Source organism: Spodoptera frugiperda, chromosome 8 (genome assembly GCF_023101765.2).
Source record: "Spodoptera frugiperda isolate SF20-4 chromosome 8, AGI-APGP_CSIRO_Sfru_2.0, whole genome shotgun sequence".
NCBI lineage: Eukaryota > Metazoa > Arthropoda > Insecta > Lepidoptera > Noctuidae > Spodoptera > Spodoptera frugiperda.
This window is the reverse complement of record NC_064219.1, coordinates 4,860,797-4,888,513: the sequence shown is the minus strand read 5'-3', so window position 1 is coordinate 4,888,513 and position 27,717 is coordinate 4,860,797. Positions and strand designations below refer to the sequence as shown.

Sequence of the window (27,717 nt, the reverse complement as noted above, 5' to 3'; positions counted from 1 at the left end):
TGTATACTGTTCGTTGACTCAATCACGTCTATTTAATGTTTTCAATCTATTTCGGGACCATCTGTGTATTTCGTTTGTTTTCCGCGCTATTTTATTCTCAAACTAGAGAGTAAAATTGATCAATATTATAACGTTTCCGTGCAAAATATTGCTTTAAAGACCCCGTCACACTACAGTTAGTATGAACCCATGATCTCGTTTCAAGGTTTTGAAAGTGGGTTAATCATCCCTTTGCAAACAGTCGTCGTTTTATTCATGGTAGAACCAGTTTCGATTTTCCATCAGATATTCCGGTTTAACCTTTATAGAGATTATAAATGCGGTCGCCGGGGCCCCGGGGTGGCAACCTTGTCTTTTAGCTATTTATGTCGAGGGTAGCGCGCGGGGTTGGTCCGCAGTGCGCATGCCCGATGTGCGCGCCGCTTATGTAACTCGGGACACGCCGCCGCGCCGCACCACCGTCGTCGCCTCTGCCGCATGTCAGTCCCAGTGTGGCCCCTGCCTTGCACCGTGCGGTGAAAGGCAAGAGCCATCTCGAAATACACCCTATGAATATTCCGTTTTCATTATTCTCTCTCGCGCCACGGTTACATCGACACCCCTTCTGTTAACTTCAATCCATCTTGACCATCCATTATTCATATCGCCTCCCTAACGGAAGTCGGACCTTTCAGTTTACTCAAAGGTTCTCTTGATTAAACAATCCATTACGCGTTGAATTTTCCGGCACTAGTGCAGTTTACAGCTAGTTATTCTCGCGATAACCTTCATGGGAATTCAGGGCGCGGTTTAATGAGGCCTGCTATGAAAACGTTCATCAATTATCGACGGCGACGGCTGGCTTGTTTACGGCACCGCGGACGCATTTAGACTTTGTGACATTACCCCTCTTTAGCGCATATAGCGCACTCGTTTTGTTACGTAAGCCCATATCCAGGCAATTTTAACGTTGAGCTCGTCGGTTACCGAGTGACTAGTTGGACAGTTAACAATAATACACCCTGACGATAGGACGTACTCTTCCTGAAGTATAAATAATCCAGAACACTATGGGTGATGTGAGTATCTAGTTGTAGTGTGATCACATTGTGTTATGCTTTGGTGGTTGAGGTTCTGTATAGAATCGTCCATGCGTAGAGGTGTACGCCTGTGCGATGTCCTTACATTCGCTCAGGTTCGCACGCGCAACTAGTTCAGACCAATTGAGCGCCATTGAGCCGTTGGTCCCCAGCTCTATAGAGTACTCGGTCGGCAAGGTTATGCCTCATATGCTCTGTTGCTGTGTAATGCTTTGCAATTGAACGTTTTTCAAATGAATATGGTACTTCTATTCAATTTTTATCTACACACCCTTACAATTGTAGCTTATTACATCATAGTTAGCACAATCATTCTAGATGCAATTTCAATTAGCGCTACCCTTTGTCTTTTTCAACATTAATATGCATTTTTGTTTTTGTATTGAGTGCCTGGATGGTTTCGTGTTATATTACGCATCAATATCCAGGTGCTTTTTAATATTCTTTCTCATGTTTTGTTTTTGAGTATCGATATTGCATGCAACCTGAATCATACACTTTAGTTGTTCATGTGTTTCCTGTGATCATGTCAAAGGAGTTACATGCGATATCGTTGCTCTTCACTGCCACCCATTCATCCATGAGTGCATGGCCCATAGGGCCGCCTAGTAGAATGTGTCTAGCCCCTAGTTGTGTTTACAGCATGGCAGAACCGACTCGTACCGCGTCGCCACCATTGGACCCATTAAGGACGATAATAGAACCGCTGACGGACAGTACAAGGTTTTTATTTACATTACCATCTTTCATTATAATCTTGCTAAGTGACCAATGACGCCAGCAGTCGCAACACAAGCAACTGTCAGCATTAATGTATTGCATGGTTTTAATGCATTTTTATTTCGCATTGCATTTTGATACTTCATCATTTTTAATCATTAAGACTGTTAAAATAACTTTTAAAGTAAATTGTAAATTTTTAATTATAGATTAACCGACTATTACTACAAAGTTTAATTCACGTGCATATGTTTTAAATATTCCAGACACGCCGGAAACCCCCGCGAAAAAACGGAAAGCAGGAGATTTAGATGATCTCAAACAGGAGTTGGACATCGATTTTCACAAAGTAACACCGGAAGAGCTCTACCAAAGATTTCAGACACATCCAGAAAATGTAACGTGTTGTTCTCAGAATTAGTTCTTGTACGAATACTAGACTTGTCGTAGGAACACTATATCTGGAATACATCTTCTCTTACAGGGCCTTAGTCACGCAAAAGCGAAAGAGAACCTCGAACGGGACGGTCCAAACGCGCTCACGCCTCCTAAACAGACGCCCGAGTGGGTGAAGTTTTGTAAAAATCTGTTCGGTGGCTTTGCGTTATTACTGTGGATTGGTGCTATTCTTTGCTTTATTGCCTACGGAATTCAGGTCAGTAATCGTGAATTTGTGTTGGTGCTCAGTATACTTAAGTAATTAACTCAAGTAGCGGACCAATTGACCCTGGCTGATTGATTTCTCAGGCGAGTACCGTTGAGGAACCTGCGGATGACAACTTGTACCTCGGCATCGTGTTGGCGGCTGTCGTGATCGTTACGGGCATCTTCTCATACTACCAGGAAAGCAAGTCATCGAAGATTATGGAATCGTTCAAGAACATGGTACCCCAGTTCGCTACCGTCATTCGTGAGGGCGAAAAGTTGACGCTGCGCGCTGAGGACTTGGTACTCGGTGATATTGTTGAGGTAAGGATCTAACAAACTTTTGCTATAAAATATCTCATAATTGTCCATAGACTTATTAACCATTCTCTTGTGATTCCACAGGTAAAATTCGGTGACCGGATCCCGGCTGACATCCGTATCATTGAGGCGCGAGGCTTTAAAGTCGACAACTCAAGTTTAACCGGTGAATCTGAACCCCAATCGCGTGGTGCTGAATTTACTCATGAAAACCCACTGGAAACCAAGAACTTGGCATTCTTCTCTACTAACGCGGTTGAGGGTACGGCGAAAGGAGTGGTCATCTGCTGTGGAGACAACACGGTAAGGCGATGCTTCAATATGTAAAAATTATATAAAATACAACAACAGTGTTACTTATCTAAAATTATCAATTTTCTGTCTTAATTGTGATACTTTTTGCACTAGGTGATGGGTCGTATCGCTGGATTGGCGTCAGGCTTGGACACTGGAGAGACCCCCATTGCTAAGGAAATCCACCATTTCATCCACTTGATCACTGGCGTGGCTGTGTTCCTCGGCGTTACCTTCTTCATCATTGCCTTCATCCTCGGCTACCACTGGCTGGATGCTGTAATCTTCCTCATTGGTAAGTGCAATAAGCCCACATTCTTCTCTAAGTTTGTCTATAGTGCCTTGCGTTAATTCTTGTTCCTTCCTCAGGTATCATCGTAGCCAACGTACCAGAAGGTCTACTGGCCACTGTAACCGTATGTCTGACCCTGACTGCCAAGCGAATGGCTTCCAAGAACTGCCTGGTCAAGAATCTGGAGGCTGTCGAAACCCTCGGATCCACCTCAACCATCTGTTCGGATAAGACCGGCACCCTGACACAGAACAGGATGACTGTCGCTCACATGTGGTTTGATAACCAGATTATTGAAGCTGACACCACTGAAGATCAATCTGGAGTTCAGTATGGTATGTATTCGCGAATGTTAAGAAATATAATTCAAGATTTTGATAACAAATCTAAACAATGGTTATTTTGTCCTCAGACCGCACCAGCCCTGGATTCAAGGCGCTCGCTAAAATCGCTACTCTATGTAACCGAGCTGAATTCAAGGGAGGTCAGGATGGTGTTCCCATTCTGAAGAAGGAAGTTGCCGGTGACGCTTCTGAGGCTGCTCTGCTCAAGTGCATGGAACTGGCTCTCGGCGATGTTTTGTCAATCAGGAAGCGCAACAAGAAAGTCTGTGAGATTCCCTTCAACTCCACCAACAAGTACCAGGTTTCTGTCCACGAGAGCGACGACCCTAGCGACCCTCGCCACCTGCTTGTGATGAAGGGAGCGCCTGAGAGGATCCTGGAACGATGCAGCACTATCTTCATCGGCGGCAAGGAGAAGGTTCTGGACGAGGAAATGAAGGAAGCTTTCAACAACGCTTATTTGGAATTGGGAGGTCTTGGTGAACGTGTGCTCGGATTCTGCGATCTCCAACTGCCATCAGACAAGTACCCCATCGGCTACAAGTTCAACACTGATGACCCCAACTTCCCACTGGACAACCTTCGCTTCGTCGGACTGATGAGTATGATTGATCCTCCTCGCGCTGCTGTGCCTGATGCTGTTGCCAAGTGCCGATCAGCTGGTATCAAGGTATGTTTGATTACAAAGACGAATTTCTAAATATTTTTTCTTAGAACATTCCATTAATATTACCACTACTTCACAGGTTATCATGGTTACTGGTGATCACCCCATTACTGCCAAGGCCATCGCTAAGTCAGTAGGAATTATCTCGGAAGGCAATGAGACCGTTGAGGACATCGCTGCTCGGCTGAACATCCCCGTCTCTGAAGTGAACCCGCGTGAAGCCAAGGCTGCCGTCGTCCACGGAACTGAGCTCAGGGAACTCAACTCTGACCAACTTGATGAGATTCTCAAGTGAGTATGGGCCCTACCTACATAATTGTTTAGTATTACAGAATACTATTCATACTTATCGATAATTTGTCTGTTTGTCCATCAGGTACCACACGGAAATCGTATTCGCCCGTACCTCGCCGCAACAGAAGCTGATCATCGTGGAAGGTTGCCAGCGACTGGGAGCCATCGTGGCTGTGACTGGTGACGGTGTGAACGACTCTCCCGCTCTGAAGAAGGCTGACATCGGTGTCGCTATGGGCATCGCTGGCTCTGACGTGTCTAAACAAGTAAGTGAATAAGCAGATACAGTAATTTACATGAGGACTCTGAATGGCATATCTGATTGATTGGCTAACCAATCTTCTAGGCCGCTGACATGATCTTGCTGGATGACAACTTCGCTTCAATTGTAACTGGTGTTGAGGAAGGCCGTCTGATCTTCGACAACTTGAAGAAATCTATTGCGTACACCCTCACCTCCAACATCCCTGAAATCTCACCCTTCCTCGCCTTCATCCTGTGCGACATCCCTCTGCCCCTCGGTACCGTTACCATCCTTTGCATCGATCTTGGAACTGACATGGTAAGTTCGACCTTATTTCTACAACACTACAGTCTAATTTGTTATAAAATGTGCAACATTGCAAGGCGTTTCATTTACTTCGTTTATTATATTAAATGAGAGATGTATTGTTTGATAAAGTTGAGATTCTCGGAAATTGTATTATGAAATAGTTTTACTTACAATGTTGCATATAATATTGTAATATTAAATAATTTGTATAATTTACACCTTTTGTTCATTTAAAAAATACCAACGTAGAACAATCTCAATTAATTTACAATTTAAAAAATTGGCCACAATAATGAACAAAGGATGTAGAATAAAATGACGTATACTATAGTTAGTATGTTACGTAAATATTTCAGCTGAAGATCCCTCGAGCCGGTATTATTACTGTTTATATTAAATAAGTGATTGACGTAGGTGCCAGCGATCGCGTTGGCTTACGAGACGGCAGAAGCTGACATTATGAAACGTCCTCCTAGGAACCCATTTTGCGACAAACTTGTCAATGAGAGGTCTTTATTAAGTGATTACTGTTATGTTGCCATATAACTACTAACTGGTTTTCAGCTAATAACGTCGCTGTTGTCTCGATATCGTGACGAGTGGGTGTTTATCTAATGTGTATCTTATTTACATAAACGTAGCTAACAAATTTTAATGTCAAATAAACTGCCTATCCATCTTTTTAAATTACCTTTTGTCAGGAGACGAATTGGCTTCGTTACGATTATGTAAATAATAATATTGTGTTACAGTGTAATAAAAATGTAGAGTCATGCATGATTCTACTAAAATCAGGCAGACATACTAACATAGGATAGGCCCCAACTAATGAGTGTTGTCCTTACATGTTCCTGATATGAGTTCGCTGGAAGTTTAGTAGGAATGAGGGGAAGATGTACGTAGATGTGTTTGGTCCACTTTATATAAATAACTGACTCTACGTAACAAAGTACTAGGCATCGTGTATAAGCCCGAGGTGGACAGTAGCACAGTGCGACGTCTGCACAAGCTCGACTAGTAACTGTCCCACAGTAAGACAGACACAACACACTGATGTACCACAGTCATTTCACCCCATCACCATCCAGTCAATTCGAGAACGTCCATAGACATGTGATTTAGTTCAAAAACATGACATCTTCACTCACATGACATGCGGTTCATTTTATACTTTTAAGTTACAAAGAGCCCCGTCTGCCACAACTGAAGTCATCTCATGATCTACATTTTTTGTGTTAATTTTATTTTGTGTGATAGTTTTAAGCGTAACAAACGGTTGTAAGCATACGCCACTGCGCCGCGCCCGGCGTGCAAGCACGCAGTGGTACAGTGTAGTTGGCGGGGGCGGCAGTGGCGTCTGCGTGCAAGGTTGTTGCTATATGTTCGATGTTGTACACATGTGACTGATGCACCACGCTTTCGTGCGAGTGCGTGAGCGCTTGGGCGTTCCGCGGCCGGTTCGCGGGTCGCTCACATCGCTAGTGTTTGTGTAGGTGCCCGCCATTTCCCTGGCTTACGAGGAGGCCGAATCTGACATTATGAAGCGACAGCCGCGTAACCCTTTCACTGATAAACTCGTTAACGAGAGGTAAAACATGACGAGTGACGAGACTCGTTCAAAGATATTATTCTATCCGCTACTTGCTTGCTACCACGTGTCTAGTCTTCAATATTGAGGTTTGGTTGTTGCCTGCAGTGTGTGGACGCTGTCCTGTAGGAACACGATCTAGAATTGTCTGTGTGTGGATATTGAAGGCGACAATCGCACCGCTCCTAACTTTGCCTTGCGATGTCTTTTTATATATTTTTTCTATACTAACGTATCTCCTATTTCCTTTAACTCTGTAGCTTGATGTGGTGATGGAATAACGTGTTTCGACACACGGCGTCGTGCTCATAGACCAAACGCATTGTTCCATTGTTTTTGTGGTTTTATTAAATTCTCTTTTCCGCTATGTTCTGTGTTCGCGCGCAAAGGTAAGTTTGGTGTCTCCTGTCTCTGTCATTTGTCTATCGTGCATGTATGAACACACCTCGACGTCTTTACAACTATACTGATTATTTATTTATTGTATACTTATTGTATTTTGACTTTCTCATTGATTACCTCTCATGATCTCATACACGATAAGTATATCACAAGTGACATCGTCTCATTCGATATTCTTGTCACACGACGCAACAGGCTTCATCACACTGCATACTCATATATATGACACTGACGTCTCTACGTATCTATGTACAGTTAGGTACAGCGACACTGTATGATACATGATACAACATGCTGCTAGGGCTTATATTTGTAACTTCTCTCACTAGTGTAGTATTTCAGATTATTATATTTTGTCTCCTCAAGGCTAGTACCAGCTGCCGTAATTTTTGAATTTCAATCACGCCAATTTTTCCACTTTTACATTTTCTAGCTAATTTATGAGTAATATAAGTATACCTACGATAAATAGTTTTATGTACTTTTTAATTAATTTCTACTAACGCTAGTTGTAGATATAGGTTGCGGCGTAGCCGAGGGGCGTATGTACGTATATTTATTATGTATAAGTCGGAGCGTGCTAGTCGCGCGAGTGTTGGTTTGTCCTGATTGCTTGTGTTACTGAAGGTGCCTGCTATATCATTGGCGTACGAGGCGCCCGAGTCCGATATCATGAAGCGGCAGCCGCGGGACCCTTACCGCGACAACCTCGTCAACAGAAGGTTGGCCCCGCACCCACTCCGCCACCGGGCGCGAGCCCGACGCTTACTAGATTCTCAATTGGGTGTTAACACAATGACTAGCCCACCGTCACTTGACATGCCACCGCCTCAGTTGGTGAGATTAAATAATTTCAGTGGTGCGGCTACTTGTGGTTCAACAGTACCATTTGAAACTGGATGTGGAAGAGTGATTATGACGATCCGAGCCTCCCCCCGTACCTTGTCCACGTATTGCGATTGGCTGTCAACCCGATATTGTTTAAATTTAGAGTAAAACCCTTGATCCGATAGAATTTCAATAGTCGCGACGCTTAAAGTACATAATACAAAATAAATATACTGAATTCTTCATAGCAACAGTATTTATTTAAAATCTATTATCTTGTTTAAATTTCTATAGATTTATCCAAAATTACTTTAGAAGTCTCTAGAACTAGAAAAGCTAGTACTTTCTGTATCTGTATAATCTTCACTCTTCCATATTTCAATATTAGAAATTGAATTATTAAAGTTAGCGATGCAATGCTGTGTCGAATAAAGAGTTGCACGTTTAGCGAACAAATTAGAAAATGTTTTAGTCTCTGTCATAGAGAGCGCACTAGTGGTTATTATTGTGTGTGAGTTTACATGTTAGCCAAAGTAGAATAGTGGTGGTCGAATGGTTCATAACTAATATTAATATATTTTAAACAAACGTTTTTGTTGAAGGAATGTCTTAGGCGACATCGAGTATCTTTTATATTGTAATATTTTTTTATGTTTTATCTTCTTAGTATGTATATATTTTGTATATTGATTTATATTATGTAGTATATTCTCTATAGTTGAAGCACGTTGTACTGCAGATCACACTGCTAATAGCGCTTCCAAGCCCCACAGATTATACAAATACCACGGTTAGGCAGTTTTGTATAGCAGTCTTTACATTTCTTTTATATTTATTTAACTCTTCTTGCTTATTCTTCCAGAACTCTTTTATTATTATTATTTCTGACACAAAAATCGCTTGAGCTTTCTTCGCCAACTAGTTGAATATTCTCCTCTGCATGCTTGTGTGAATCTTCAATGGAATTGTTTACCTTAACCTGTAATTAAAATAATGGCAATGACTTGAAAAACAGAATATTTTGCTAAATATATTTGCTTAAAACAAGAAATATTAATTTCAAAACTTTCAAACAGAATAAAGCAACGAGTATTCTATTTTTCAAAGCATATATTGAATTGGTTAACTTATGGCAAATAAGACTTATAACAACTGATAATACAAAACTGAAACAAAATATCATTTTTTTTATAAATAAAAAAGAAACATTTATTCAAGTATTCGAGTCTTGACTGCCATACCTAAAATGGTGATGTTTGCAAAACAAAAAACTAACAGCTTTATAGCAATAATGGAATTTAACGCTTATTAATTAATCTCTTTAAAGAACAATTCGAAAGTGCTTAACACAAAAAAATATTAAACCAATTAGCACAATTGAAAATATTGCAAACAAATATCACTTTGAAGCAAAATTAGTTGGCCATAAAAAGTAAAAATGTGTGTTTATTGGCAACGTCAAGGCGATGAGTTCAAAATGTGACATGTGCCCGGGTGTACGCAGGCTTATTTCGATGGCGTACGGCCAGATCGGCATGATCCAAGCCGCGGCCGGCTTCTTCGTATACTTCGTGATCATGGCTGAGAACGGCTTCCTGCCGATGCATCTCTTCGGTATCCGAAAGCAATGGGACTCCAAGGCCATCAACGATTTGACTGACTCCTACGGACAGGAATGGGTGCGTTTACCTCATTATTACACTTCCTCAATTATCACATTATACAATGAGAAAGACAGGAAATGAGATCATTATCAGAACGAGTTAAAAAATTAACCGCAATATCTGGTCGTTTCAGACAATTAAATTGGACTTAAACTTCTTTGTCTTTCTCTACTGTGTTATACTCATCTGTGATATTGTGTCAATGTTCCATGTTTATATGTTCATCACTTGATAGTTTTTCTTCCCCGATTTCCAGACCTACCGCGACCGCAAGGCTCTCGAGTTCACCTGCCACACCGCTTTCTTCGTCTCCATCGTGGTGGTGCAGTGGGCTGATCTGATCATTTGCAAGACGCGCCGTAACTCGATCATCCACCAGGGCATGCGCAACTGGGCTCTCAACTTCGGTCTGATCTTCGAAACCGCGCTGGCTGCATTCCTTTCCTACACGCCTGGAATGGACAAGGGATTGAGGATGTACCCTCTGAAGTGAGTATACCAGGACCAGTTCACTACTCATCATGGAATCTGGTCAAGTGAAGCAAGTATTAACGATGTGTTTCTTTGTCTGCAGGTTCGTATGGTGGCTGCCTGCCATTCCATTCATGCTGTCGATCTTCATCTACGACGAGATCCGACGTTTCTACCTGCGCCGCAACCCCGGCGGCTGGCTCGAACAAGAGACTTACTACTAAACCGCACCGACCACTGTCCACACCGTCGTGCATCAGTTAGTTACTGCGTACATAAAGTTCATTTGTGTTCTTATATCAGACTGACAGAGGTTTGCGGTGCCGTTCCGGTATATGTGTAATCGCTGTCGTGTACGCTTCTCACCGCTTGTTACCGCATCGCTCCGCACAGGGGCACCTGTGTCTGTACCTGTCGAGTGTTCTATGTTATTCTGATGTTTCATTGCGTAATGTGACCGAGAGGACGCGGCTGCGCTGGCGCCGGTCGGGCCCGCGCCCGCCCCTCGCCACCGCACACTTACACTATCGTTTCTAACGAACTATGTATGTATATATGCACAGTGGAGAATGAAGTTGGTATTTGTGATGATATAAAAAATATTATACACATATTATTTTAAATCGTGAATCATGTTATTTTTGTATCGAGATCGTTTAAAACGTTCGAGTATCTCGACTGTCATGCGACAATTTGATGAATCTTTTCGATATTTGTTGAATCTCTATATATTTGAGTAGCGTCGCGGCGGCGGCGGGCGGGTAGCGCGGGCCCGGCGGGGCCCCGGCGGGCCGCCCTGCCCCTGCCGGGCCCCTGCCTGCCCCAGCCGGGCCCCGCCGCCGGCCGCGGCCCGTCGTCGCACCACGCTCGACGTCACGCGCAAGCGGCCGCCGACTCGGAATTCATGTTACAGTAGTACGCCCTCAGTGACACTGATGACATTATAAGATAGATTAAAACTAATACTAATAAATTGTTTTTCACATACTTATGTAATAAGTAATAAATTATCGTTTAGCGGTAGTTCATCGTTCGTGAATCGAGTGGGCAGAAGTATGACGCCCGCCGCGCTCCGTGCTCGGCGGCCAACGAAACGCATTTGTTGTAAAATTAACAGTTAAGAAGCCATTATTATTATTATAATTTAAGTGAATTAGATTTAAGTTGAATTTTTCGAGTGGAAAAAAAGTTTAGTTGAAGATTCGATCGGGTGCATGGTGTATGAGAGGTCGATGTGGAGTGCCTGAGTTTTAGTGTACTACTGCTTACTGTTAGGTAGGTAGTTGAAATTTTGATGCCGTATTTTCAATTGTAAAAGTAGATAAATAAAGCATACACAGTCGCGATCGCTTAGAGGCGCGGGGGCGGTGCGCGCGCGTCGCACCGCTACACTACATACAGCACTGCCGTCGACTATTGTTGTTGTCTCGTCAGCCGGCCCGCCCGGCCCGGACCCGACGCTTTTCTTTTCTAAAATAATCAGATTATTAGCGAATTTTGTCAAATTTATTAAAATAGGCTGCTCATGGTAATTACGTAAGATTTTATTTCTTAATTAAAAGATAATAAACAAAACGTAGGGATGCGTAATTAGAAATTTTTAAAATTATACAGTTATGATAGAGTGATCTTGTTTTAGTCGGCACTTGGCCCTTGCGCGGCCGCGGTAGGCAGGATCGTACGCCGAGCGCGCGAGCGGCCGACTCACGAGTCACTCACGCACCCGCCAAGGACCAAGTGGAGCGATTCATTTCAATTTTTCGTAACGAATACATATAACATTATAATAATGGTTACAAAAGTAAAATATAACATTATAGCGACTAATAAAATCTAAATTATATGAAATGTTTATAGATTTAAATGAAGTTCGTTTCTTTAGGGTGACCTTCTGTGCTTGTTTGATGAGAACGATGTACATCTCACTGACAATAGTCGTTGATGATATTATTGTAATGATCTGATCTTTGTAAGCGGTTTGTTTATCGTACACTGTAGAACTAACATTGTTTTGCGTTCGACAGTTCTTTACACCGATTCATTTTATAGTATTACTCTGTTGGCTAGGAGCGCTGTAAAAATGTAAGTGTTAATAAAAAAAACATTTTCAAAATATTAATGTGGCGTTTTATTGTTGAGTTTTTATTTTTTATTTTAAACCGTTTTTATCGACTTCCCAAAACGGTGGTTCTCATTTTATTACCTAAAATTAAGTTTGTTGTATGAAACTTTTTTATTTGAACCACCTACCAAATTGCAAATTACAAATTAGAGGTCTTAATAAAGACAGACTATCAATATTACAATACATATAAAATTCTAAATAATAAGAAAAAGTTTAATTTGGAAACAATGTTCAATGTTAAGCTAAAATCTTGGAGGATTTAAACTTAAAAAATGTATATAGTTTCTAAAGAATCAATGAATAAATCCTCACGTTTAAAATCTTTTATTCTAAGTAGGTAATTAATTACAGTTAGAAAAAATATTCAATTGTTACATAAATATAAAAATAAAACAAACTAAGGACAATTTGAGCCTTTTCCATGCAATATTATTATGTCAGTTAAACCAACGGTAACTTATCAGACGTAGAAAAGGCCTTAACAAGAATAGGTCATCTGGAATAACAATAGATAGTAGATAGTGGACCAAGACAAACTGTTTCTTTTTTATTTCATTCAATTCTACACACGACACAAAGCTTGAGGTATAATAGTCAGCAGGTCAACCTTACCTTTCTGTTCTTATTATTTTCATATCAAGTCGGCAATCCAATGAAAAATATTGACAGATTGGAGTAGATTTTCCTAGACACTTTACCTGATAGTTATCTAGAAAAGGATTTTATATTTACTGAGTTACATTACTACAATCTCAACTGAAATAATATGGATTTTACAGGTAGAAATATAATACAAGTTGCCTTTTCCCAAGTTTAATTTTTGTATCAAAAAATCTATTTAGAGAGAGAGAGAGAAATATAATTTTAGAAATATTAGCTTATCCATTGTTTATTATACTTTTTATCATGAATATTTTTTATTGAAAATATGATAATCGATAGTTAACTTCTTTTTTAAGTGTTTACTTACTTTATTTTCTACAGTCCTGTGCCATTTTCAATCGATACTGACTAAATAAAAACCATACGTTAAAGTGTTAGTTAAACACTAATTTATTGGCTAATGACGACAACTCACTAAACGGAATTAGACCTAATATAAATCACTAGATTTCAATATGTAACAGGAGTAGTAACGGGGTGGTTTTTAGTCAGTAAGAGTCTTGACACTCCCTCTCGCCACCTAAAGCGAGAGAAGTCATTGGATGATTTTCCCCCTCAAAAAAAAAAAAGATTTCAATATATCTATCTATCCCATCTAGATAAATATATTCCGTCCTGTTTACATATGTACATCATTGTACCTATATATTGTTTTCTTTTCCTGATTAGATACCATTGAATATATTTCCCATGCGATGTAAAGCACCTGAATAATATGTAATTTACTAAAAGCTTCCGTACCGACGTGCAGTTTCATTTACATTTACACAAATCCTCTCAGTTTGAAGTGTGAGTGACGTATTGCGCTGCAGCTACAGCCCTGGCAGATCTCCAATGTCCTAATTGCAACATTGGAGTGATGTACGTGTAGCCCATGTAGGTACTAGGTACATACTTACCGCAAGTGCGTAGCTCGCATACCGTGTATATCGTTAAACTATTTTGAGTAAACGTAGGCATTGTATAATTTATTATTTAAACGACATTAATAAACTTACTCATGTTGGCCTTTGAAAATTATTAATCTTTGTAAGTTATAACTTATGCAAACCTTGACAGGTCTAGTAAGCATATTTATACCACTACTTAGGTATAATTGTGTAAGTGTGTATAACCGAAGGGTGCGAGGGCACGTGCCGCCCTCGGCCTTGACGACAAGCTCCTCTACATGTACGTGTATACGTATACGTACACAGTACACCTGTAACTGAATCCTTCGTCCTATAGCCGCGCAGAATATTCCACACGCCCCGTCGTGCCCCTCGCGTACGGCGCATGTGCAGCACTTTGACAGCCCGACCGTGCCAACACGTCCCAATTATTTTCCTCAGTTCGCTTTATTGTCGCATTATATTCCTCGGAGATATTCAACGAATGTCTCATCCAAGATAAGTGGGAACAGTGAGCGTGGAGCGAGTCAGCGGAGCGCGCAGCGATGCGGCCCGCGGGCTCCCAGTGAGCCAGGATGGTGGCCAGCATCGGCGTCATCAACCCGTCTAATGGTAAACATGTCTGTGAGGAGCTGGCTCGGTGTGGTGAGCGTGGTGCTGAGTGTGGTTGGTGTGTGCAGTGGAGGCGACAGCGTACATAAGCGCGGTAGCGGCGTTCGCGGTGGTGGTGCTGGTGCTGCTGCTGTTCCTGGGCCGGCGCTGGTGCTACACGGCCGTCTTCACCCGCAAGTGCTGCGATGACATCCTCGCTGTGAACGCGCACGTCGCTGCCCCCTGTCTTCCCCTCGACAATGCTCAGTTCGGTGAGTACCGACTCTTTGTTTTGCTTTTGTGTTACTAAGCTACTGTATGTCGTTAATAAATATTTCATTAGAACGGTACCGAAGTTTTCTTTGTTGCTAACACAATAGACGTTAAATGATCACGTTACAATATTGTCCCCTATACATTCCAAGCATAGAAATGTGAAATGCTTTACCTTTATAAATAAACCTGTGGCTATTGATTTTGTGATTAATAAATGATGTACTTAGGTACATTTGATTTCGTTATAGAGCGGAGTCATTTGTGAGAACGTTATTGTGTAGTATAGAAGAAGTAATATTCATTAATTTAGTGTTTAATGTTCTCCCAAGGACGTCGTGTGCGTCACCAAGGTCTCGTATTAATTTCTTTGTACTTGTTATATCTAGGTGTTTGTTTACACACTTAGAAACCGTAGACAACTATAACGCTAGAACTTAGTAGTAATAAGTAAGAGTTAGAGTAGTTTAGCTCGGGCTAGGGCACTATTGTACATCGATTGACGTTGTCCGTACGTCTGTGTTGTTATAGATGCTTTGTCGAAACCGAACCATTACCCCGAACGAATATTCACGTTCGAGGCGTCCGACTCGGATGAAGAGCTGCGTTTGCGCATCCAACAGGTGAGACAGTAGACCGTTCGACATTTGTATTTATTCTCCTTTCAATAGTTTCACGCTTCTAATATATTCATTATTATAGAGATAATCATGAATTTTTCGGATCTGAAAAACACTCGTTTTGTATGACTCACCTCGGTGCTTAACCGTTAATAAAATTTCATGTAAGCCTGGTATTTAGGGCGCCTCAGTTGGGCACATTAACGCGAACGCCACTGCAGTCCGGAAATAAACGGGATTGCAATAATTTACACCAATTAACTTCCAACTGCGCAATATCCTGAGCGCATCACTACCGATTTTACTACCTTCCAGCGAATATTTATACTGCACTATTAAATAAATACCTATAGCTTCAAGTACCTTCGTACCTTCCAAATGGAAATCGGAACTGTACTAAAATACAATTTACTTAAATATAGTCCTTATCGCCATTATCTTAAGACCGTCTGAAATGTTGAAGCGGTACCTACTTCTAAATGGAATATCTTGGATTCAGAAGATTTCCTCAACCACTTGCGCGGATCTCATGAATTTCAAATGAGAATTCAATAAATGAATACCTACGAGTATATTGTTCACGGTAGGATTGTAGGGGAGCTTTAACATTATCTATCTACGTAGTACATCATTAGTTTTATTCCATTAAAGCATGGTAACATTTATTCTCATTCTTTCTATTATAATCCTTATTTTTTTCATGTAACTTACTTATGAATATACTTCTAGATTTAATTATACGTTCTCTCAAAACATAATACTTTTGGTGGATACTTCAATGAACGAGGCAGCATCCTACACTGCTTAGGCAATTAAAAGTATTCCTATTGGTCGAATTTTACTGGTGCTTCGTAATAGATATAAAATTAAACAACTGCGTGTAAAAAATACTATTATTTGTCGTACGTATAAGTGATCCATACAATGATAGGTAAGAAGTCGGTGGTTTTTTATTAGTATATTACAAGTTTAAGTAAAGAGACCCAGTATATTACGCATAACAGACTTGGTGGAAAGTAAACGTCTCATCAATAACAATTATTCCAGTCCAAACATCAGGTAGCTACTGTTAACCGTTGAGGAGTTCCCTTAGCTATCATACTACTTCATCATCAGGCCCCTAATGACAATCACACCAATCAGATCGACTCCATACCTTTACCAAATACAAATCAAATCGATTCAGGCGTCTTCGAATAATCGGTGAACATACATAAAAGAACTCTTCCTTTTTTGACGTCGGTTAAAATGCTGCAACCATCCATTATGATCCGACAGCCGATTAGATTAAAAAACTATACTACGTTCAAAGTCCTAATAGTTTTAAAAACCAACAGTCAAATAATACAGACCAAACTAACATACAGAGAATTTAACACCATTATCATATCCAGAAACAGCACTTGTGATAATGTCTCGCCGATATCGTTGCACAAAACTTCACCACTCACCCTCTTCCTTGCTTACTCAACATCTTTGTGCCCTAAACTCCTCAGGATAAGGAGGAGGTGGAATGTCACTACGAGGAGAAGAACGAGAATGCAGCAGCCCCGAAGCTGGATGTGGAACTCGTAGAGAACAAGTTACGGGACACAAGTCTTCGGGAGACAGCGCTGAGAGAGACCAGGATCGATGAGGTGGTGCCGAAGAGAGCGGAGTACATCCATACGCTGGAGGCACAGAGTAGTGTCGACAGCGATGTTATAGCGCACAATGTAAGTGGATAGTTTTGTATCAGATATTATAGGAGGTCAGATCACCTGATGGTAAGCAATCACCGCCGCCCATGGACACCCGCAACACCAGATGTGTTGCAAAACTTATACAAGTACATTGCTGGCCTTGTTTGGGGGCCAGAGGATTGTTTTTTTATGAAACACATGTAAACGAGCATACGTATCACCTGATGGTAAGCGATCGCCGCCGCCCATGGACACTTGAAACACCAGAGGCGTTACAAGTGCGTTGCCGGCTTTTTGGGGGTTAGAAATTTAAGAGTTGTTGTTCGGGAATCGGGGATTGAGAAGATTGGTAAGGGGGGAATTGGGCCTATCTGCTTCTAATCATTAAGAGTAATCAATATATCAGGATATTTTTTACTTTTTTATCAGGATACGTCCCTCCTCTGCGCCGAGAGCGTTTCTCAGGTGCGAGGATTCTTGGAGCTGACGCTGCTGTATGATGCACCGGTCCGCAGCATGACTGTCCACATCCTGCAGGCGCGGACCCTGCCGCAGAGGAGTCAGGGGCAGATACTGCAGAGTCAGGTAACATGAAATATAACCAACATAGCTGAGACCAGGGTATGTCTTAAAACTGTAGGATAGCAGCGTCCTTTTAATTTTAGATGGCCTAACTGCGGTTTCCGAGTTATCTATCAAGCCTGGAACATGGTTGACTCCTACTAAGAAAGAAGTTACAGTTACCCATGCTCTATCCGGAGCTACGGACAACGCAAAAGGTTATCTGGGCTCCGGCTCAGAGCAGGAGAAGGAACGGGATGGTTTTTAGTCAGTAAGACTCGGCCACTCCCTCCCGCCTCACCCAAGGAGGGAGAAGTCATTGGATGATTTTCCCCCTCATGAAAAACTCCATGCTCTATTTCTTTTCATAACCCTTTAGGAGCCCATAACAGGAGGGGCCTGTAATAGTTTATGATAAATTATGGTTGAGCAAACGGATTTTGTATAATTTATTGACTAATCAGTACCTAAAAAATACAAGGTCGTATATTTACCTATTCCCTACCTTGTGTTGCAGGTTCGAGTGGTATTAATGCCTTTGAAAAAGCAAAAATACAAGTCGAAGATAAGGAATGGCGAGAACCCGCAGTACATGGAGAGCTTCGTGTTCCACAAGATCAATCCGGGTGAGTTGCATACCAGGGGCCTTAGTCTGCTATTACAATTGTGTCAGAATGGTCGATCACTGAGCAGTGCAAGAGGGAGCTATGTAGGTTGTATATCTCCATCCCTCTTGCACTGTTCAATGATCGACCATTGTGACACAATTGTAATAGCAGTCTAAGACCCCTGTACCTCTACCAAATTTTACAACGCCTCTACCGGTCACACGTGGAACTAAATAGTTTTAGTTATCACGAACATATTTCTTGTAAAAAGTCCTTTAACATGTCGTAACCTTGCCTAAGAAAACCCTTTTTTTAAAGAACGTCCAATAGAAAAATAACTGTATAAGAAAGAAAAAAAAAGGGAGTTTGTGCCATTTTTGGCCAGATTCGTGCCATTTGTGGCCACGGTCGTGTGCCAGTTCTGGCCATCAAAAAATACAATAAAAGTAATCAAAATTTATTTATTAAATTGGACATTTTACAAACAATGGTTTTTATTTAGTTTGGAAAATATGAAATATTATTACTTCACTTGAATTTAACTTACAAATAAGGAGATCAACATTTATATGACGTTGGTAAAAGCTGCAAAGTAAACTGACCTCCCCTTTGTGTGAAGGCAATTTATTGCATCTCTGAAAATGAAAAATATGTATTTGTTGATATGTAAAGCCAAGGAAAAAAGCCACGATAAAATAAAGGGGAAGAAGTCGGGTGTCTATGTACATTAGTTTTAGCCAGCCATGTGGCCAAAGATGGAGAAATTCATAATTTTGTCTCCATTAGTGGCCACCTTCTAATAACCGCACTTCAGAAACATATGGCGACAAAATAACTTTAGTTTCACTTAGACAATATATTCTTCATGTAGTATTAACATAAACATCCAAACAATTAGCAAAGATTTAAAAAATATAAACCAAATCCTCACCCGCTCGCCTTAGCCTTTTTGTTAAGATCTTAACAATTTCACCCTCAACTAAAAAGAATGACTTGTTGCATCGAAGTGAAGTTTGACACATCAAAGCTGCCAACGGTATCAGTGTCTCCAATATTCAATATTTTAAATACTGTACATAACAGAGTAATTTATTTGTCCATGCCTTAGTTATAAATATTTGAAGGTCCAAATGGCCACAAAGGGGTCGGTGGCCACAACCGGGTCACTTGCCCTACAAAAAAATTACGCTAAAGACTATCGACAGTTACTATTGCTTCAAACTTATGGTAGAGTTACTGAAAACTTACTACTACGGCAAAACGAGGCTACAGTAGGCCTCATTACTCGCAGTAACTATGTTTTATGGCCAGTTGACCGTTGAACATAAGTTTAGTTCACTTTTTGTCAATCTGTCACCCCTGATCTTTCCTCGACTGTGTCGTAAGAGCAGACTAGTTGACTACATATTTGACAGAGACCGGGTAGTACTTGAACCTTTCAAACTGCAATTACGCCTATAGTCCAGTGAATTGTCTCTTCTTCGAGGCATATTCATATTAGGTGCGATTGTATCAGATATATTTTTGTCATACATGTGTATGTATGACAAAAATATACAAACATAACATACTTTTTCAATGTAGTAGTATACTTATACTAAATGATCCAACTGACCTCATCCGACACTGGTGAAACATAAACACATTAAATCACCAGACTACACTAAAATTACAATACACCTATATATTGTGCTATTCCACAAATCTGTTTGTGTTTGTTTATCCTAAATTCTATAAACTCCAAGCTATTTGTGGAACGAGCGGAGTATTATCGTAATAATTTGAATATACTACAGATATAATAATATATTCCCATTTCTGATAGCAATACTTGCCAGTTATTACGGGAAACTTCTGTTATTGTTATTGAAATCTTACTAAAGTTATAAACAACAATAAGGTTCTTGTTTCTTGAATACCCCGAAGGAGATATCTCAGAAACTCAGTACCCTTAGTACGAGTTTACTTTAGGAGAGTGGGTTCGCCGCTCTGATTGGCCGGCTCGAATGAACCAACCAATTAGAGCGCCGAACGCGCTCCCTTTTCGATGTCGTTGAATGTAAAGCAAACTGTTAGTATAAAACAAGAAAAGAATATTATCACACTCTAGTAGCCTTGTAATTATATTTTGGCAAAGTTATTCACTACTTCTACACTACTATTACATTTTGTATAAATTGTGAGAACATTTTTTTAAGAATTTTTATGATACTGAGTTCACCATTTGTAATGATTACCACCAAGTTAATTTAGTTTTTTAAAACATACGAATAATTTTCTCAAACTTAAATGCCTTTTGTAGAGGACGTACACGGCCTCGGTTTGCGTATACGCATATACGGGTGCGAGCGCATGCGTCGTCAACGGTTGCTGGGTGAAGCGACTGTCAGCTTTGCCTCACTCAGCCTGGAGATGGAGAACGGCATGTGGATACAGCTGACTCCACGCCAACATCATCCCAGCTTACAAGTTAGCAAGGTGAGTTTGTTTGTTAAGCTTTTATGCCTAAACTGGTACATCGTTTTTGATAAATTTTTGTACTGACATAGCTTAAAAGGGTACTATTTTACTAACATAAGTGAAACCAACATCGTTATTATTAAGGTAGGTCTGTTTATCAATTATGATACATCTGAATTTGAGTGTCACTTAGTAAATTACGCCCAGTATATGGCAATAGGCTCACCCCCATTACATGGGACTTATAACACAAATGGTGAAAAGTAGGTGTACATTGTATAGCATTACATGCCGTAATGTACACCTCTGCCTACCTCTTCAGGGATAAAACACATGACGTTGCACCTAGTAACTTTAGAGCACTAATTAATTTGTAGGTATCTTATTGATTTATTTTGTTCTCTCACCAGTTTCCCAAACTAGAACTGAACCACTCGATGTCGGGAGTGCTGGCCAGTCCGTCTTCAATAGCGACAGTGACGACGCCGGGCGCAGGTCCCGGCGGCGAGGCGTGCAGCCTGGCGCGGTCAGACTCCGCCTCCTCCTGCTGCAGCACCAGGTCTGCTCCAGAACTACTGCTGGGACTGCAGTACAATTCCACCACCGGCCATCTCTCTGTTGAGGTATGTTGGTTGTTCGACATACGAGTGGCGTATGTTTACCAAACATTAGATTTAGATTTCAGCCATGATCGTCCCACTGCAGGGCAAAGGCCTCCCTACCTTCCTTCCACTCCCACTCTTTTTGAAGCTTTTTGCGGCCAATCCTTGTCATAGCTGTTGAGTTCGTCCCGCCATCTCCTTTTGGGCCTGCCGCGACGTCTGTGGACGTTCAGAACATTAGAAGAATATTTATTAAACATTATTAGAATTTGGTCCACTACTTTTTGGTCTTATCGTCATGCGTCAGTATCAGCATCAAAATTGTATTCTCCGATCATCATCATCATCACATCACCTACATAATAACAAGTCGTCTAATATTAATGATAAAATAATTTCTATATTTTCTCAGGTAATAAAAGGCACTCACTTCCGTAAGCTGTCTCCGAATAAGGCGCCGGATACTTACGTGAAGCTGTGCCTCATCAGCTCCCTGGGCATGGAGATGGGGCGCTGCAAGTCCACCACGCGCCGGGCGCAGTCCAACCCGTTGTACAAGGAGCTCTTCATCTTTCAGGTGAGACATCTGGGCTCTATGGAACATAAAAATTGGAGATATTATAATTGGTAAAGCCATCCCCATAAATAGTTCCTATCCAATGTGCAACGACTGCGCAAAAAACAAACAAAATGCTAAAAATAATTCACTTTTTACACCACTTTCAGTAGTAACAAAATTTTCCACCTATCCAATAGCAGAAGTATCACAAAGCGTTTCGAACCATGTAAAAAACTATTTGATTGCTTTTTTATTTTCGGGAGGTCCTGCGAGAAACGATAAGGCACTATAAAATATTATTCAAAGTCAAATCATTTATTCCAAATTCCAATTAAACCAAACAGTAAAGCTAGGTACTCATTCTAAAGTGTAGCTTCAAATGGAGAAGAACGAGCAAAAAACTCCATTCGTAAATTAGGCAGTATGTTAGAAGAACTCACACTTACTAGACGAAAAGCAGTAATTTCACGTTTAAATTGCGAATTATACTAAAATTACAAGTTAGTTTATAGCTCTAATGAATGTAACGGTTCGGTCTCCAGGTAGCTCTATTCCAACTGACGGAGGTGACGCTGATGGTGTCGGTGTGGTGGCGACGCAGCGTGAAGCGTAACGAGATGGTGGGCTGGTTCTCGCTGGGACACAGCCCGTCTGGCCGGGAGGAGGAGAGGCACTGGCAGGAACTGTGCGAGCGGCAGGGAGAACAGGTAACGTAACATATTGCATATTGAAAAGAAAAGAAAAACAGTTTATTTGCACCGTTACAAAAATAATTAATATAAATAATTGAACAAAAAAAAGTATACACGGCGCAAAAAGGCCAGTACTCAGCTATTGCGTGGCATATTGCCAAAAGAGGGTCACCAAATGATCACCATATCGTCCTCCGATCATATTATATTTTATACCATAGTTTTCTATCATCACTTCTTGTAGTGGAAATGGCAATTGTCATTTATAGCATAGTTTTACTAAAGGTATGATTTTTAGTACCAAGGTCCATTGTTCCGTGCAGGTGCAGCGCTGGCACGTGTTGCTGGACTCCTGACGCGCGGTGACGTAGCGCGCGGCCTGCGCGCACGCCTGAGCCTCTGTTCCCCGCGGCCCCCGGGCCCCGGCCCCTGGGTCCCGGTCCCCCGGGCCCCGTCCTGGCCCTTGGCCCCGCACCCCTGTTGATGTCCGGTGCGTGTCGCTTTCGTTGTTAGCACGCGGTTTGCTTTGCCGCCGAAGGGAGTACTCCGTGTCGTCTCCGTTCGGGGTGATGTTTCACTCGGTTGCACCACCAGCACGTTCGACTGAGTTTGGTAAGTGGCGTACAGCATACACGTGTATAGCCGATATGTCGAATCTCAAATGTAATTTCTCCATTATTGTATTAAAAGCTTATATTACGCGTATTAAGTGAGAACGGGAGTTGTAATGTTTGAATGCGGTACTTTTTTAAACCGGATCCTCTTTGCTGACGCTTGTTTTCGACGATGTGTTAGATATTAGTTTCTCATTTTGGAAAGTTCGAACGTTAACGTTTTGTAGTATTTATAATGATGAAGAAGACTTGGAGCGCACAATACTTGTGAGATAGAATAATGATACTAGAAAGGATATTTATTGAATATTGATATATTATATTGTACCTTGATGTATGACACTGAAATTTATTCTAGAACGTCTTGATTATATACTCTTCATATATAAGGATGTAAGGAACAATTTTGTATGTATTTGTAACTGGTACGGACCCATTATTCACTCATACATTATAATACATGTTTGTAAGATAGATTATAATAAATCTCAGGATTTCATAACATTTTACATACATTTAGCTTTGGCATATTTGAAGAAATAGTAGTTACATACCGATTTATTATAGTTTTTGTTATAAAATACTTTCAGTACGTAATTACAACAGTATTATTCCTGTGTATAACAGTTAATGATTAGGATTTTTTTAAATAATACGAAGTTTACGATTCTTTCAAATATATTATGAATGTAATTAACTTTATTATGAATCTACTTTACATAGAAATTTAAATTATATATCTGTTATAATAATAATGTCCAAAATATGAATTAAGAATTTTATATACTAAAAAATATTCATTGCATAATCATTTCGAAATGGAAACGTCAATTTATGACAAAACGCACGAAATATATACACGAAATCTATACAAATATGTAAAACATGTTTATAATTAGATTAATAATTATTGAATTATAATTGAAAACCATATAGATGTAATAATATGCATTTGAAATTATACATAAGCAATTAAATACTCAAATTGGATGCCTACATGCCAGTTATCTCTATATATAAAAAACAATTGCTGTTCGTTAGTCTCGCTAAAACTCGAGAATGGCTGGACCGAATTGGCAAATGGTCTTGAATTTATTTGTGGAAGTCTAAGGAAGTTTTAAAAGGTGAGAAAAAAATGTTTGAGGCGGTACGAAGTTTGCCGGGTTAGATAGTTATATATAAATTATATAATGAATTAAAATATTACAGTCAAAGCGAAAGAGATTACATGTTAGCTTGAATGCGGATCAAGTAGATGTTAAAACTTATTATTATATTAAAAAAATACTTTATATAAACACCAACATTGAATGTTTGAAGGACGACGCGTCTTAATGTGATTATGAATTATGTATCAAAATAAAATATACTGTATTTAACTTATAAATAAGATTTAAAATGGAATAAAGGACTTAGTACCCACGATTTTAGGCGTAGTGTGCCTATGCAACAAATATCTATACATATTATATTATTATATATCTGAGATGTATGTATTATCTTTATATACATACATATAAAATCTATTGCTGTTCGTTAGTCTCGCTAAAACTCGAGAACGGTTGGACCGATTTAGCAAATGTTGGTCATGAATTATTTGTGGAAGTCCAGGGAAGGTTTAAAATGTTAGAGAAAATGTTTGAGGCGGTACGAAGTTTGTCGGGCCAGCTAGTAATTATATATACATATACTATATTTATATACAGCTACATTGCATGATGTTACCGCTATTATATTAGCGTTTGAAATAAACAATAGAGTTGTAGGTTTGAAAAAATTACGTTATAGATAAATAATTCAAAAAAATGTGTTCTGCATTCACCAAAGAGTTTCCAATAGGCTAATGCGTTTTATTCTTGTGCGTGGGCTAAGTATGTAATGTATTAAAATACACGCACGCATATATATCTGTGTTAAAAGTTAATACGAGTATATTAGCTTTATTAATATCCTTTGCATTATTCTTGCTACGTTATTTTAGTTAACAAACGTGGTTTACTAGTCGTTGTTTCTTATAAATGGATTAAATGGCTATGCGAACGTCAAAATTAATATTATAAACTATGGCCCCCATTAGTAGTAGGCTACTATGTCTAGGAGAAAACTAAGAGTTGTGTGTTATTGAATTTTTAAACTAAACATCATTTTCGAAATATAACTTAAATCTATTTTTTGTATTACATTAAAATCTGCTCATAGAAATAATCACAAAAAACATAATTACTATATTATAAAACTACTATGAATTTTCTGTCAACTAAAATTACATTACAGTATTCAATTCAAGAGTTATAATTATTATTATTTACACTTTTATATATTCTACAGGAACTTGTTTGTTACATAATTATATTATATGTTAGCTACACATACAGCCTGATTTTTTTATCATCAGCCAATTTTTTCTGAGATTTAGGTATCATTCAAACATTCAATTTTTAAATAAAAAAATACTGACTTCACTGAAGAAAGACGGTTTAAAAAAAACATTAAAAGGATCAAATTGACTTTGATTTCGAAAGTTGGTTTTTCTTATTATTGTTTGTTTCTTACTTAACACCGACCACCGAAATAAAAGTTATTTTGACCATTTTAGTGTTCTATTTAACCGATATCAATGAAGTCGGTTATTTTTCTTTTGGAATAGTTCTTTTTACTTATTTAAAAATGGATTGTTAGAATGATACCTCTCTCTCTTAAAACAATTTTGGCTGGTGATGAAAAAAGAGGCTGTATAATAAGTATATAGTACGTATTACATTTTATTACCCACTCACCATATACTCAGAGTTGCTCAGTAATCGCGGCTCAATGGCGATATTATTCTCATAATGGCTTCATTAAACGAGTAGGCTTATTAAGACGACCAATCGTAGTTATCGCATAAGTTTTCAGAAATATTAATACATCCAGAATTTTATATAAATCATACTATAGAAATATTTGCGGTAGTGCGGTGTTGGCATTTAGAATTACTTGTAATTTACAGTATTTTATATAAGTAAATATAATATATTAAATTCGAACTACTATTTTATTATATAGGTACTTATAGTTTAATATACAGGTGCAAACGATACGCTCCCGAAATAACGATACAATCTTTTTTGGTTTTCATAACTTGAATAGTTTTTGTTTTCATGTTATTTGTGCAACATCAGTCTTAATCAGTTGATTACAACTGTTATTACATAAAATAGACATTGTATTGCTTAATTTTTTATGAAAATAATAAACTAACGGTTTTTTTTTCTCTCACCTGTTTGCGGCGTTTGGGAGCGTTCCGTTCACATCCTATGTATTAAATAGATAAAATTAAAACTTCTATTTTATAATTGAGAATATAACTTCAGATATTGTATTCATTTGTCTAATGCAGCCCCGCACTATCGCGAACCATTTTTATCATAATAATCTTTTCACTAAAGCCAAAATAGTACCTGCTCTATGATATAGAAAATAGTGATTATAAAATGTTAAGAAGTATCTCGTTATTATAAGCTTCATCAAAGAAATATATACTAAATGTGATAAGTACTTTGAAATATATTGAAAAATCTATATATTTTATTGTTTTCGTAGAATTAGGATTTCTAGTCACAGTTGGGTTTAGCTATGAACATTGTTTATGGTTTAAAGTACTATTACTGGTGATATTGTAACTGAATATAAATTTTAAGGGGTAACCACGTATTTACATGTTTTAAATCTAAATGGCATGGCAATTTGTTTACTTCTTTATTTCGTATCAAAAATCTGGTGCAGCATAATAACATTCAATTCTTTGATTCATCTATTTTTAATCATTCAAGAAATATTTGAAGTTCTGATTTAATACCCCCTTAAACTTTATCCAGTTTTGAACCACATATTATGATGTTGTCTACCCTGTCAAGGCATTATGTTAACCTTTAAATTGAAAGGAAATTGTAGGTGTTATTTACAGAGTATTTGTATTATTGTCGCACAGGATGTGGTATTTATACAATTATATTCTATCAAGTATAATATGTACTTTTTGTGGTAATCTTGAAGTCAGAATGTAATAATTCGTCACTTTGATATTTCAGAATAGATATAGTAAAAGATTTTGTCGTTTGGCGAATATTACGCATATTGTATTGAATATTTATACAACATGTTTTTTTTTTGTAGTAAAAATCGACTTATGTAATGTATTATTATTTTATAATGTAGGTAAATGTTTGATGTATTTCCGTTGCACACAAATTATGATATTTACAGTACACACACTGTGTTAAATAGAGATATATATATATGATATAGTTGTACTTATATATGTATATTTATTGTTTAAAATGTCAACAGAACTTTAGAACATTGTTACCTATTACAAAAATATTATGTACTTAATGAGAAATTCTCAATTAAATCACTTTATACATTTTTCCTAAATGATTTTTTATTTATAATCTGTGTTCCTACTAACTATGTACATATAAGTGTTGTAGATTTCTTGTTGATGGAAATCAACAACACAAATCAACTCGTTCAATATAGGAGAAAATAATCATATAAAAAACGTGACGCAAATTAAAATAAGATATGGTATGGTATGGACTATCTAGGTACTATTATAATTTATAATATAATT

At 38.9% G+C, this 27,717-nt stretch overlaps 2 protein-coding genes across 3 annotated transcripts in view; both read left to right on the top strand.

Moving 5' to 3' along the window:
• LOC126910957 (sodium/potassium-transporting ATPase subunit alpha-like) overlaps nucleotides 1-12,281 on the top strand; it is a 28,217-nt gene extending 15,936 nt beyond the window's left edge. The window contains 16 exon segments of the mRNA XM_050695511.1: nucleotides 1,722-1,802; nucleotides 2,066-2,081; nucleotides 2,084-2,196; nucleotides 2,284-2,454; nucleotides 2,547-2,768; nucleotides 2,850-3,068; nucleotides 3,174-3,354; nucleotides 3,429-3,686; nucleotides 3,764-4,365; nucleotides 4,442-4,653; nucleotides 4,739-4,922; nucleotides 5,003-5,218; nucleotides 7,827-7,921; nucleotides 9,532-9,706; nucleotides 9,948-10,180; nucleotides 10,266-12,281. Coding sequence (XP_050551468.1) covers nucleotides 1,722-1,802; nucleotides 2,066-2,081; nucleotides 2,084-2,196; nucleotides 2,284-2,454; nucleotides 2,547-2,768; nucleotides 2,850-3,068; nucleotides 3,174-3,354; nucleotides 3,429-3,686; nucleotides 3,764-4,365; nucleotides 4,442-4,653; nucleotides 4,739-4,922; nucleotides 5,003-5,218; nucleotides 7,827-7,921; nucleotides 9,532-9,706; nucleotides 9,948-10,180; nucleotides 10,266-10,386 — 3,099 coding nt within the window. The 3' untranslated portion in view covers nucleotides 10,387-12,281.
• Nucleotides 12,282-13,555: 1,274 nt separating this feature from the next.
• Nucleotides 13,556-25,138, top strand: LOC118275924 (synaptotagmin-16). Of its 2 annotated transcripts, XM_035594053.2 has the most exons (11): nucleotides 13,556-14,452; nucleotides 14,521-14,703; nucleotides 15,236-15,327; nucleotides 16,821-17,039; nucleotides 17,436-17,591; nucleotides 18,085-18,193; nucleotides 20,478-20,653; nucleotides 21,046-21,258; nucleotides 21,650-21,814; nucleotides 22,339-22,503; nucleotides 22,812-25,138. In XM_035594053.2, the coding sequence occupies exons 1-11, from the start codon at nucleotides 14,416-14,418 to the stop codon at nucleotides 22,842-22,844; spliced, it is 1,548 nt and encodes a 515-aa protein (XP_035449946.1). In that variant the 5' UTR covers nucleotides 13,556-14,415; the 3' UTR covers nucleotides 22,845-25,138. The 2 variants fall into 2 exon arrangements, with proteins under 2 accessions (XP_035449946.1, XP_050551469.1); XM_050695512.1 differs by lacking the exons at nucleotides 13,556-14,452; nucleotides 15,236-15,327 and having other exon boundaries at nucleotides 14,555-14,703.
• Nucleotides 25,139-27,717: the final 2,579 nt, after the last annotated feature.